General features: G+C 37.5%; 1 protein-coding gene across 2 annotated transcripts in view; it reads left to right on the forward strand.

Moving 5' to 3' along the window:
- Positions 1–13294, forward strand: part of LOC112570256 (formin-like) — a 23526-nt gene extending 10232 nt beyond the window's left edge. The window contains exons 6-21 of one of the 2 annotated variants that reach the window (XM_025248633.1): positions 2298–2928; positions 3161–3257; positions 3979–4114; positions 4922–5009; positions 5621–5682; positions 6081–6160; positions 6753–6882; positions 7151–7223; positions 7400–7473; positions 7643–7826; positions 8301–8391; positions 9974–10027; positions 10443–10592; positions 10790–10874; positions 11174–11224; positions 11512–13294. In XM_025248633.1, the coding sequence (XP_025104418.1) occupies positions 2298–2928; positions 3161–3257; positions 3979–4114; positions 4922–5009; positions 5621–5682; positions 6081–6160; positions 6753–6882; positions 7151–7223; positions 7400–7473; positions 7643–7826; positions 8301–8391; positions 9974–10027; positions 10443–10592; positions 10790–10874; positions 11174–11206 (1968 nt within the window). In that variant the 3' untranslated portion in view covers positions 11207–11224; positions 11512–13294. Of the gene's footprint in view, positions 1–2297; positions 2929–3160; positions 3258–3978; positions 4115–4921; positions 5010–5620; positions 5683–6080; positions 6161–6752; positions 6883–7150; positions 7224–7399; positions 7474–7642; positions 7827–8300; positions 8393–9973; positions 10028–10442; positions 10593–10789; positions 10875–11173; positions 11225–11511 lie in introns of those variants that run through there. The other variant, XM_025248634.1, reaches the window with a different exon arrangement.
- Positions 13295–13525: the final 231 nt, after the last annotated feature.

Consider the following 13525-nt stretch of genomic DNA (forward strand, 5'->3'; position numbering starts at 1 on the left):
TGTTATTAATTTCTTCGTAGATTTTTTGTCGTTTTTCTTCCCCCCTCTTTTTTTTTTTTGGTCGTGGTTTACATTGTTTTATGAATGTATGTGTGTGTGTGGGCGAGTATGTGTTTGCGGGATGGATGGTCGAATCGCCCTTTCCGACTAATTATTTGTGGAAGTACTATTACTAATCCAGAATCTTTCTGTGACAAAGCAGAGTGTGGAAAGATTATTTCTCACAAACTTGAAATGACAAAGGCGTGAGTTTGTTAATAATGGAGATCGAGACAAAGGCGAATTTTAAGCTGTGTAGTGCGGCAGACGGTGGTACAGTTAGAGGACGATGACGGAGGTGAATAATTCATGCAAAACAAACATCCACGGTTATAGATTGATTTTACAGACTCTCTTGATCCGCATCAACGGATCCCGCGGTCAAACTTGACTCGATCCACACTCCACAGTTTTCAGAGTGAACCAGGTCAGATTTCATCAACCAACGAACTGTTTGTTCTTGATCACGTGAACATATATATTTATTCCTACGTCTGACTTCCTGGCGAGAGGAACTGTACGTGCACGCTTCAACAGTCACACAGTAAGAGGCGTGGGAGATCTTTGTCGCCACCCACACCGCCCACACGTGCAAAAACAAATGTATGGAAATACCAGACTGTTCTTTACACTCTTCCCACATGCACGCTCGCGGCAGTTAAGGGAGATGCAGAGTGGAGGAACATGAAGAGAAACAGTACATTTTGTGTCTTGGTGGTTACAAACTGCTCCGTTAATAACCGCTGGGGACCTTCCCCGCCCACACCCGTTCGTAAATTAATAGGGAACAATGGAAAACAACCGACCTCGCTGCACCCTTCCTCGGCTGTTCGTAGCAGCAACACAACTCTAACGAACTTTACATCTGTAAAACCAGGCAAGGGTGAGGCTGGCGAGTGGGCATGCAATGTCTTAATGTTACCTCCTCTCCCAGCTCCGCCACTCGCCACATTTTGGGGTAGTAGGGGTTTACTCCCCCTCCTCACAAATTATGGTTCATGCACCCCCTTTAAGTCTCCACCATAGCTTCTCGTACTCAAGTAGCTGATACTTGTGAGTAATGTACCATTTACACCAATCAGACAGAACAGGAGAACACCCCCGCCCGCTACCACCACACGCGCGCGGATTTCCCTTTTCAGCAAGATCAAAGGCGGCAACGACTATGAAGAGAGTAAAGACTGTCAGTGCGCATGAGTGAAGGTCGTGTAGTCTGGGTGCAGGCAGTCGTCCTGCCCATAGATCAGCCTGAGGACAGCATTACATCCCCATTCCCTGCCATCACGGACTCGTTTGCCGGAGTGCACCTCATTCTGTAGATCATTTCGGGAGTTCATTTAAAGCCGTTGGCTGCTGGCCGACGACTGTTATTCGTTTACGCAAGAATGCAGAGGCTTTGAGCAGGAGATGCAAGACCACGTGTTAGTAATTTAATGTCTAAAGAGCTATTTTGAGCCAAACACACATTGTCAGATTTTTGCTTAATCTTCATATAAAACAAATTCCCATTGTCACATATTTTCAGCATTGTGCTTTATTTTCATATAAAAAAATGTCACACTGTCACATATTGTCAGAATTGGGCATTACTTTCATGCATAAATTTTGCATCATTACATATTTGACAATATGTGTCAGCTAAGTCCCTTAATTCTTAATCGCACAGATACCCACAAATGGTTGATCAGTTGTGGCAAAGTCTTTACATTCAAGTCATGTCAAAACTTTGCCAAACTTGGTCAAAGCTGTTATCAGTAACATCAACTCACGGAAGAGACTTGCATTCACTGAGGGTACTTTTGTTATCTTTAAGTTCTCGTCATCTACATTTTGGGAAAAACAAAACTTGACATTTTAGCAAAAACTTATTCGTAAGAGGCAGGAGGCTGAAAACGTCAATGGATCAATAAACTTAAAAGGAAAAAGTTTACCTGTAGATCTTTAAAAAAAAAAATTCCTCTCCTTTTTTTTTTTTGCAAAAATGTCTTAATGGCACTTCATTGGGCAGAATGCTTGAAAACTTAATTTTTAAAGTATTCTATTATTTCACCACTTAAAGGTGATTAAGGAATACAAATCATCCCCAGCTCAACATAATTTTGATGGTACATCACTAAGAACTTTCAGTTCATTAAACAGAAAGTTGTTGTGACCAATTCTATCATTCAGAAATAGTTACTTTAGTGATCCACTAGATCAACTGTTCTTTGTTCTTGATAATGTGCAGATGCAGTCATTGAGAGCTTTTCTGTTCATAGAAAGAACATGCTGAGGAATTGGAGCGACTGCATGCGGGCTACTACATACGGGTTGAAGATTTGCGTGCTGAAGTCCGTCGTCTTGAACAAGAAGTAGAGAAGTACCGCCAGCTTGCTGGTATAGAGCGCCTGGCACAAGCAGCACTTTCCCATGCTCAGGCAGCTCAAGATGAAGCAGGGTTCAGAGAGGCAGATGGAGACAGTTCCAGTTCTCGGCTCAGGAGCTTGGCCAGCACAAGCGCCCACAGTACAGGAGAACAGAAGTCGTATCATTCAAAGATAGCTACTCCAGAGTGTGTAACAACTAACTATGAAAATCGTAGCACAGACTCCCCTGATGTCATGCCACCTCTAAAGACACCTGTGGAGCTGACTGAGGCAGGATGCCTCCAAGAGTACGACCAGCCCTTTGCATCAGATTTATATTCCCAGATATGCACCCCAACACATAGGCCACCTCCACCACCTCCACCCCCTCCGCCGCCACCACCACCACAGACACATTGTGTTCCACCACCTGTTCCACCACCACCACCACCTCCTCCTGCCATGGGAAGTGGAGCACCCCCACCACCACCACCTCCAGGATGTCCACTACTTGTCTCTCCCTTTGGAGTCACATTGCGCAAAAGTAACTCTTCCTCTCCTCCCAGCTCAGATAATTCTTAAGTGGCTGTTAGCAGAGTGATTGTTATATTTAATGAGTTGTGTTTAATGAATTATCTTTCTTTGTTTTAGATTTTGAATTTCATATCTTTCATTGAAAGTGTACATGCATAAATAATGATTTTATGGGCACTTATTACTTACATCGTTATTGCAGATAGCATCAACAGTAATCTTAATTCTGCATTTTATTTCAGCACCTTCCAAGCCCATTGTCAATCCTAAGTCACCAATGAAACCTTTGTTTTGGAAGAGGATTCAAGTTCATAATTTGAAGCCAGAAGCTCCATCTGAGTGAGTTGGCTTCAATATTTGACAAAACATCAATCATGTTTGGCCTTTCTTCTTAAGATAAAATATTTATTAAAAATGTAACCACGTGAAAAAAAATGCTGCAACAACAGTCACACCACAAAGAAGCTTAATAAAACATCTTGCATGAGGCTTGCATACTGTAATAGTTATCTACAACATGCATAATATAAAAGGTCATCTGCTTGCATCCTTCATGTGGAACATTGTAGTGAAACAGGGAGCTAATAACTGTAAGAAAGAGACTCATGCAAACTATATAGCTAAACTGTATTTAGCTGTGTGTGCCATTTAGTCCTGGAGTCTGCTCCTGCTAAAACAATGGTCATAATCCTTGCAATTTTAAAGCAAATGCAAGCTGTAGAATTCTCTAGACCTTTTTGTGATACTGAAGTCAGTGATGTCATTTGATCAACTGTTCTTATTTGTCTTTAAGTGTTACCACTTATATGATATATATAGAAAACAAATCCTGTTGAGAGTAATGGTAATGAGAAAAGATTTCTTTACTGAAAAGTATGGAAACTATTTGAGTCAGCTAAATAGCATGTGGCATTTTTTATTTGGGGATTTATTTAAAGCAATCCTAAACTACTATTAATATGTGCATTATATTTTCATTAAATTAAAGGGAACCTTGCAACAACTATTAGATTACTCTTTTTATTGTTTTAATGGCTGAATCCATATACTGCATCTGTAGGAAGGGTTTGTTCTGGGAATCTCTAGAAGAAGCCAGACTGGACATGGATGAGTTTGATGATTTATTCTCCAAGGTTTCTGTCGTACCATCCAAAAGATCCACTTCCACCAAACCCAAAGCTAATGCTAAAAAGCAGGTGAGCTGAAGAATGATTCAGTATTGACTTTCAATTGTGTTTTAAATGAAGAATTTGGCTCTGCGGTTCTCTAGATCAGTGGCTCTCAAAGTATTTTGGACGGTGGACCACTTTACTAAAGTAAAAAATATGGCGGACCACCAAGGCCTAAAATCCCTCTGTACCGAGAATTTCAAATTTAAATTTCCGCATTTGTTTCATTACAATTCAAAACTAAATGTACTTTTGTGACAGTAGTATAGTAATAAGTTTACATAACATTACATACTTTGCGAAGTATGTATAAATAAAAATAAAAATAAGTATGTGCACTGCATTACTAAGGGTAACAGATGATGCAGTTAAATAACACAATGCTCTAATGTACATAAAGACAGCTGGTAAGCAAGCATTTTGTGCGAATGAGTAGTTGGGCATGAATAAAATTAAAACTCATTTGAAATCAATACTGGAATAATTAGTGTATCTGGGGATTTAAACATCACTGTGCTGATGTATGATGACTGTCAGCCGCAGACCACCTGATATGGATGCAGCCTAAAAGTGGTCCACTGATGACACTTTGAGAACCACTGCTCAAGATAGTGGTTGGTTGCACTACTCATGCCAAACCCTCTATTATGAACTGTTGCACCTTACTGATATAAAAGATGATAAAAGGAAATCTGAGCAGTATGTAGTTTACAATGTGCATGTGGTAGGTGCGGGTGGTTTTTATATGTGAATGGTAGAGGAGTCTGTGTGGATGAACCTCTGCCCAAGAATTTGAGAAGCATTGGAGGTTTTATTTCAGTCACTCAATTCCAGGTTGCCAAAGTCATTGATGCAAGAAGATCTCAAGCGGTTGGAATTCTCCTTTCCACCACCCGACTAGATATGTCAGAAATAGAACATGGTGAGAGCAATGATTTGGTTTCAAAATGGAGGAGTTAAATGTTAGTGACATCACTGTTGCTCTGAGAATGTACTTGTCGATTGTAGAAGGGTGCAGAATTATATTACTCGTAGAATTATGTAGGCTAAAGTAGGATTAGCTTATGGATCAATGAATTATACTGTTTTCTACTTCCCACTATCCACCCACCCACCTTTAGGTTGTACCTGTTTGTGTAATAACTCTCCCCTAGAGGAAGCTAGTACAAGCACAGTCTTACAGCATGTTTCCAATATACTAACTCAGTAAGTTTTTGCAGTCAGCTCCTTCCATGCTTACCGATATTCTTGCCTACCAGGTCCTTTATATTAAAACAAACAGGTTGTGAAAAACGTACCTTCTGCATGGAACAGTTTTTCTCTAATGTCTTAGATAATTAACTTTTTCAAACACTTAGCTTTTTGCATGGTGCAGAATTCTTGCCAGATGTTTACATTGTTTTTGATGATTTTGAAGATCAGATCCAAACGCAGCAGTTTGCATTTTCTGTCAAAATACAAGGGGAGAAAAATATTTGCTGATCAGGGATTGTTGTGCAAGCATGAGTGTATGGTCTCTAACATTTTTTCCAGCCATTTTGCATCTTGACACATCTTTACTGGACATTGAAAAATTCAAAGCAATCTATGAGAATGTGAGTGGCATGTTCTGTCTTTCTTGTGCTTTTTTTAACATTTCCGTCTACTAAACAAGTTTGCATCCCTGCCATCTGTTTAGGAAGAACTTTCTTAACATCTGTCATCATTGTTTCAGGGGTTTTAACTCTTGAGGTGCATTAAAGTTTTTTTTTTCAGTTAGGAAAAATTGTTCTTTGAGAATTCAATAATAGAAACATTTTCTGGTTTGTTCAAGGATTATGGTAGCATTCTAAATAAAGTTCTTTTTAAAAAATCCTTCCATAATTAAAATAATCTTTTGCATAGTTATATATATGTATCAGTTAGTTCTTATAAAGATGAATAAATAATCACGATCAGTTGAAAATGAAACGCCATCTACTTGTTTTTGTCACTATGCTTCTAAATAATCCAGCGCCCAGATGCCGATGAAATCAAATCCATTAAGAAACAATTGGAATCTCATCCAGATATTCCTTTGGACAAACCAGAACAGTAAGTGGCAATTGTTTCTGGGCATCATATGCTTTTGCTAAATTTTTGTGATGGATGTTTACTTAAGAGCAGTTTGAGCATGCTAGATATGCCGAATTCATATTTTTGTTTTTATAAGTTGTTAATGAAACTGACATTCCTCCAAAACATGAAATTCTTATGCTGTCCAAATAAGATTTTGTTTCAAATTATATGAATAGAATGTTCCTAGATGCAAATATAAAGGAATATTTGAGCGGATTGCATTGACTGCATTAATGTGCAGTACTGTTTTTGCATGAGAGAGGGGGAGAGTCTAGTGTGTGTGTGTGTATATGCTGGGTATGACAGGTACATGGCTTAGAAAGAAGGGAAACGATGGAGGAATATTTTGATAAGCATTTTATTCTGGATTTTTGTGCTACTGAATGGAATTTCTTATTAGGAAAAAATCTGTTTTAAGTCTATTTTTAAGTAATGCAAGAGATACATTTTATTACTATATTTGTATGACGCAAGCTGTCTTTTAAAGTATTGTTTAATATTTGTATCATATCGGAGGGTGGTCCTATGTTACCTAACCCAAATTTGCCACTCTGACATACTCTTGCAGATTTCTGCATGACCTGAACAAGATACCAAACTGTGCGGACAGGATCTTTTGCTTTATTTTCCAGTCTGCCTTTCAGGAAAGCACGTCTGCGATAGAAAATAAGCTCAACAACCTAAAGATGACATGTGAGGTAAACTACCAACACTGCACTCTGTTCATTGCTGCGTCTTGAAGATTCCCAGTAGTGTGAACATGTCTGTGTTATTACAACTGTCTTTATAATGTACTGTAGCTTAAACACTTTGGAAATCTTGAATTTTATTGCTTTGTCTCAGGGAATGCTAATTTATGACACTGGAAGATTCGATTATTTTTTCTCATGAAAGATTAACTTTTACTTTTATTAGTCTCTGAAGTACCTTCTGTGCACTGCCAGTGTTAAATTTTTTTTTCATCAGATGCTTACTGAAGGACCTGCTATCAAAAATATTTTTGGCTTGATACTTGCCCTTGGAAACTACATGAATGGAGGCAAGTTTTATTAACTACAGCTGCTAAAATGTATTACTTTATTCATTTAACAAATAATTTTGCATCAGTTCCCTTTTAGATGGTTTAATTTTCAGAGTGTTAATAGTGTTTACCCAAATTGTAGTTTTGAGTCTTTTTTTTTTTTTAACAATTATGTGAGATGTGTTGTTATTTAGGAAGCAGAACAAGAGGACAGGCAGATGGTTTCGAATTAGATATCTTACCCAAACTGAAGGACTACAAAGCTAAGGTCAGTATGCTCATGCCTATACTCTTATTTTGATGACTGTGAAATTGGCATTTGTTTGTCAGTTCTTTCTTCATTTCTTTGTTCTGGTGGTTTTTATTCTTATTTGATTTTAAAATGCTAAAATATTATATATGTCCTTTGGGATGTTTTGTGGCAAAAATGCTTCCAGGATACCCGAACATGCCTTCTTCAATACCTGGTCATGCAATATGTACGTAATTATGAAAGAGATGATGCTGGAACTGACAAGGTTAAGCTTCCCTTGCCAGACCCCAGTGACATCGTCCAGGCTGGGCTGGTCAACTTTGAGGACATGGAGAAAGAGTTGGCTCGCATCAAGCGAGATTTTGAATGTAAGTCAGCTAGAGTTAGTAAAAGAAACAAATGAGGTATAAACTCATGGAACATTTAGTTGCTTGAGCACTTCCTTTTTCATTCATGGACTGCTGCTCCTCTGGTCAAAAACAATAAAGAAAAAAAATACAGCAGTTTAGAAGCATTCATTGCCATCTTTTTGTTTATTTTTTCTTTGTGAAGTATATGCATTTGTGCAGTGATAATTTGGGAAAATAAGAAAGGGGCAATATAATTAAGGCAGATCAATACATCACAGTATCCATTTTATTTTCTACATTTGAGAAAGGGAGGTTTGGGCTCCAGGTACATGCCATGCCTTAGACTCAGTGAGCCACTTACATTCACTACCCCTCTTTACTATTTACCGTTCAGTATTATAGTATTCTATATATTCTGAATTAAAGTATAGACTATTTAGTTTTTTATTTGAGGGAATCATTAATCATTAAGAATCATTATGAATCATTAAGTGGCAGAAGCAAAGGCAGCAGAGGTGCTACTAAATGCAACCGAAGAGAACAAAGAACCATTTCAAAGTGTAGTGCAAGCTTTCTTTCAAAAGGTAAGATTCTCTGTGTTAAATATTAAACTATATATATATAAATTCTATGCATGTGCAGGTAATCATCATTTTTCCCATAACTGATACCAGCAGACATGGAGCAAGCTAACCATCCCAAGGGGTCGACCAATCAGCACTAGTCATCAGGGGTAGATCAAGGCCGATCTTGAGCACCTCTTAGTAGGTCCCTCATCTGGCAGCCTGTCCACTCTTTCATGTTTATCATCTAGTTTTTCTTTTGCTTACTACAGTGATGTCCTTCCCCACAGGGACTGTCTGAGGTAGAGTGTTGTGTCCAGCAATTCAAGTCAGTTTTTTGCTCCTTGACAGTGGAGTAGAGGTTAACTGGTTACATATGAATTTGTTCCTTGTAAGAGGTTTATAGCAGTCTCCTGAAACATTTAGTTTCAGATGCCTGGATCCTGCTGTCCATCTCAGCAGTGTCCACATTTGGGAACCATACAGCATGATGGAACAACTAGGGACTTCTGCAGGTTGAACTTAGTGATAAAGCTTATACTTCTGCTGTCCCATATTTTATTCAGTCTCGCTTGGGCTGCTGTTGCTGCTAGGATTCAATATTGAATGTCTGCTGCACTGCTGCCATCCTTAGAGCGCATTGATTTCAGGTACTTGAAACTCACCCTTTTAAGTTGTGTGCTGTTTAAGTGGATCTCTGCTTTTTCTTGTCCAATGGTATTCACCATTACTTTGCTTTTGTCCAACCTTGTTTTTGAGGGCCTGGAACTCACTGTGCTGTCCTGCCATCAAATCAATGTCATCACCAAAGCAGAGATTACTTAGTGGTCTCCATTTAATGGACATGGAGAAGTGGTGCTCATGGAGTGTATCTTGTAGGATTTTTTTCTACATGTGCGCTGAACAGCACTGGGGACGGAGGCCGGCTTTGTTGAACATCAACTGTCATCAGAGTTATCCCACCTGGGAGTAAGTAGTACTGAGCTCCTGGAACTGGCAGCAGGACCATGTTTGCTTGCTTGGGAACTCATGGGCACTAATCCCTGACCTATACTTTCATGGAGGTATGCCCTAAGAAGTAGTGTCTTGACTGGTATTTCTGATGTTGGAAGCATTTGCCCCGATGCTGTGTTGATTTCCCATTTTCTGTCAGGCTGTTCTCCCTTAGTCTATATCTTCCCAGTGTTATCCACAAGACAGTGAAGCCTTTTTGCCTTGGTGAGGTAGAGCTGTTGTCTCTAAGTGTTTACTACTTTGCCCTGAGGAGTTGTATTTCCCCTTGGTTGCTCTGGCTGTCTTTTAAGTAGTTGCAATTTGCATTTCAAACCCTAGATGGCGCCTGTCTGACAAGAACTATTGCCAGTATGATCGAGGATCTGTGCCATAGTTGCAGGTCTGCTGTGGTCCAGCTACAATTATGAACATGCTCATCAAGCAATTTTTTTTTTTTTGGTCAGGTGATAGAACTCGTAGCATATGTCAAGAAAAGCTTAGTTCTACTTCACTATAGTATCCTTTAGTTCTGTTTCATAGTTCTAAAGTAAGATGTTAATGAGAGGAAGGATCTAAACCATTGCATTGACTTATTTCTCTTTTTTTTTCAGGAAAGCTTGATCTGGCAGATCAAGAAGAAATGTTGAAAAATGTTTCAGAGAGGTAGGCAAGCAGTTTCAAACCTTACAGATGCCTATTTTGTTCATCACCATCCAGAATAGTAAAGGTTTCATTGTCCATCTTCAGATGAAAATAAACTCATCATTTAATAAGATATACATTCAGCTGTGAACAACCTTCAGAGAAACAAGCATGTTTGTTTGCCTTCAAAGCCAGATTCATATGAACACTCTGTAGACATAAACCTGTTTTACTTGCCTCGTCATCATTATTTCAGGGGTATAATAGCTAAAGCATTAAATAAGTTCTTACATGCAAAAAGAAGCTTCTTTTACTCTGAAAGAAGTGAAATCCATGCACACTATGAACATTTTTGAATTATATTCATCGAAAAGAGATTTTTAAAAAATGTTATCATTATCAGATCATTATTTCACCTTATTCCTTGAATTTGAAGGTTTCATCAGATGGTCAGTTTTTTCTGCGTTAAACCAAAAGACGGAGAGGAAGATGTGAAACCTGAGTATTTCTTCTCTCTCTGGCTTTCCTTCTGCCAGAATTTCAAAGATTACTGGAAACGAGAGCAGCAGAGAATTGTCAAACTTAGGTAAATTGACTTGTTAAGATCTAATGTGAGTAAAACTGTAACCAAAGTGAACAGCATTAATTAGATTTGTTTGCTAGCTTTTCAGAATGGTTCAGAAGTGCATGCTCCTAGTTAAAGTTTGTCAACAAATATTTTACTTTGTATTAGCAATTTATTTTTCTATCAAGGCTGTATTTAAATTGTTTACTTTTTTCAAGGATGAGAGATGCTGAAAACAGGTTGCGCAAAATGCAGGAAAACAAGAAGGCGGTGGAAACACGGGCAAAGACTGCTGGAGGACTGGTATGAGTTTGACATATGTAGGAAAAATTACATTGGGAAAAAGAAAATACTTGATGGATATCTACATGTTATATGCCATGGTTATAAGAGGAATAAAGATTAGAAACTTTTATGTAAGTAATCTGTGTGTCTTGGAGAGAATATTGCAACCAAATTCAAATTACAATGGTTTGCACATTAGATCTTAGATTTTTCCATCTTTATTTAACCTGGCTGTAGAAACATTTAATAAAACAATAACATTCATACCAGCAATGTAAATATACTAAAACCTACATTTGGCATACTTTTTTTTTCAGAAGGACAGGTTGTCTAAACTAACAAAAAAATGAGCACAAATGAATCAAACAGTAAGTAAGCAGCCATTTCCAAGGCATTTTTAAGCATGTGGAGTGTCTTTTATTTCTTCACTGAAACTGTAATTAACAGACCTAGGAAATGGTTAGGTTATTGTTCGTTTGGTGTCGTTGGTGGTTTTATTATCTTCTGTTTCATGGATTCTTTTATTCTGAAACTTTTAATGTTTTAATGTCTGTGACAGCACCAGCATTTTCTATGTGCATATTCTTACTAAGTTCATGGTCTTATGTATTTCTAAGTCAACAGTGTGATTTTTTTTAATTTTTTTTTTTTACAGGAACACCTTTAAAAAATTGAAAGTCAAAAGAATTTAAAGATGTGGATATTTCTGGGATCTCCACATTTTTTTCATGCAACAGTCCTGCCATTTTTAAAAAAAAACTTTAATAGGTTGTGAATAACAGTATGAATGAATACATGTTGAATTCAGCTTGTTTCTTCTCTATTTCGGTGTGAATAAACTGTGCTACAGGGATTTGAAACTGTGAGTGTGACTGTCTCATCTTGGAAGGTAAGGCCTGAACTGGATGTACATATAATAGAGGGCCAGCCTGTTGGTTTTCATGCATCATTAGAAAATAAATTTCAAAATGTGGGCTTTATACATTTCCACATTATCAACCTTTGTATGGAACAATAAGATTTCTTCTCAGTTTATAAATTTTAAAAATTGATGAGTAGCTCACAATTTATAGAGAGAAGAGGATCAAATCACTACCCACTGAAAATTGTTTCCAGATTGCAGTACAGAAACCCTGGTGGGTTTTTTTTTTTAGATGCATGTGGACTGATCTAGTTGCTTGATTGCATGAGTTATGATGGCCTTTAAATATTTTTTGTGGAATATCCAGGCTGAATGGTTATTGTGTGTGAATATGGTTAAGTGACCAGTAGCCTCATGGATATTTTTTAATATTCCCATGGGAGAAAAAGGTTTTGTTTAAAAACTATTTTGTGCGAACATCAGTTGGGTACAATATTGTATTTCAGAGTATCTGATGTTGCAGTGTATTCAAGATTTTTATCTCTTGATTCAGCATAGGCATCACTAGGTGAGAGTCGCTGTTGTTAGTTATTGTGCCAACCTTAGCATCTCTCAGATTAGACTGGCTGTTAAAACTTAAACTACCTTCACTTTATGATTTTATGAATATTTTAACCAAGCAAGAAGTGTATAAGACACATGTCACAGATCTGAAATATGCATCTCGGTCTCTGTGGTGTGTGTATGAGTTTGTGTTAAAAGAACCCATTAAGTCCACTACTATAAGAGCTCTCATTACTGGTAAGAAATGATCGTGATTTACTCAGTGTAAAGTGAAATGTGCATAGCTGTACGCATATATTTTTAGTGATTTTTCACACATTATGTTCAACAGAGAGTTATATGTTGTGGCTTATTGCCACACTGTTTATTGCTGTAATTTATAGCATGAAAATAAAGAAAACTGCAAATTTGTTTTATGAAAAAATGTATCTGTGATGTGTTTCAAACCCTCTTTGGGAATGTTGCCCTGTTCATTAAATGCATAATTCTTTAGCTAGCAGAACCACCCTGTGTTACTTGGCAATTAAAGTTTCCAAGAAAGTATAAAAACTAGTACTACTACTTAATAATACTAGTAGTAAATATGTTCACAAGTACCTTGATTTTTACCAGCAAACTTCAATTTGTTAAATACTCTAAATCGAAAGTGATTGACATACAACTTCCCATTGAAATATTCCCAGATGACAAAAATTATGAAACTGTTGATCGTGTGGCATGGTATTTAAGTGTGCATGTGTGCACAACTGTGTGTGGTGGGTGAATGGCGCAAGATTTGAGGGCACTACACGGGTAGTGTAAGAAAGAATTGAAAATACAATTCTTTTTTATTATTTACAATACAAGTGAATTGTTGACAACGAACTGACCTTATTACTACGGGGTGGTTCTAATTGTTATGTAATTTTTTTCATCACTTGACGTTTTACAAAATTTTGATAATCAGTATCCATCCTAAAGTAGGATTCCATTTTCAGCCAAATTGTTTATAGAAATAAAAGATTGTAATTGAGACATTGTAGCTCATTTGCCTTGTGTGTGATCATGAATAAACAGGTGTATTAGACAACTTTCTATTACATGACACTGTTTTTCCAATGATATTAGCAGATGAATATAATATGCAAGGAACGATTTTATGCCCTGTACGCTTTAATTAAGAATTACAAGAGATTCTCAAAATTCTTTGCCAAGGATGGTCCTAAATATGCTGTTGAACTTGTAGTGCAGACTTTACCAAGCT

The sequence above is a fragment of the Pomacea canaliculata genome, linkage group LG8 (genome assembly GCF_003073045.1).
Source record: "Pomacea canaliculata isolate SZHN2017 linkage group LG8, ASM307304v1, whole genome shotgun sequence".
NCBI classification, from domain to species: Eukaryota; Metazoa; Mollusca; class Gastropoda; order Architaenioglossa; family Ampullariidae; genus Pomacea; species Pomacea canaliculata.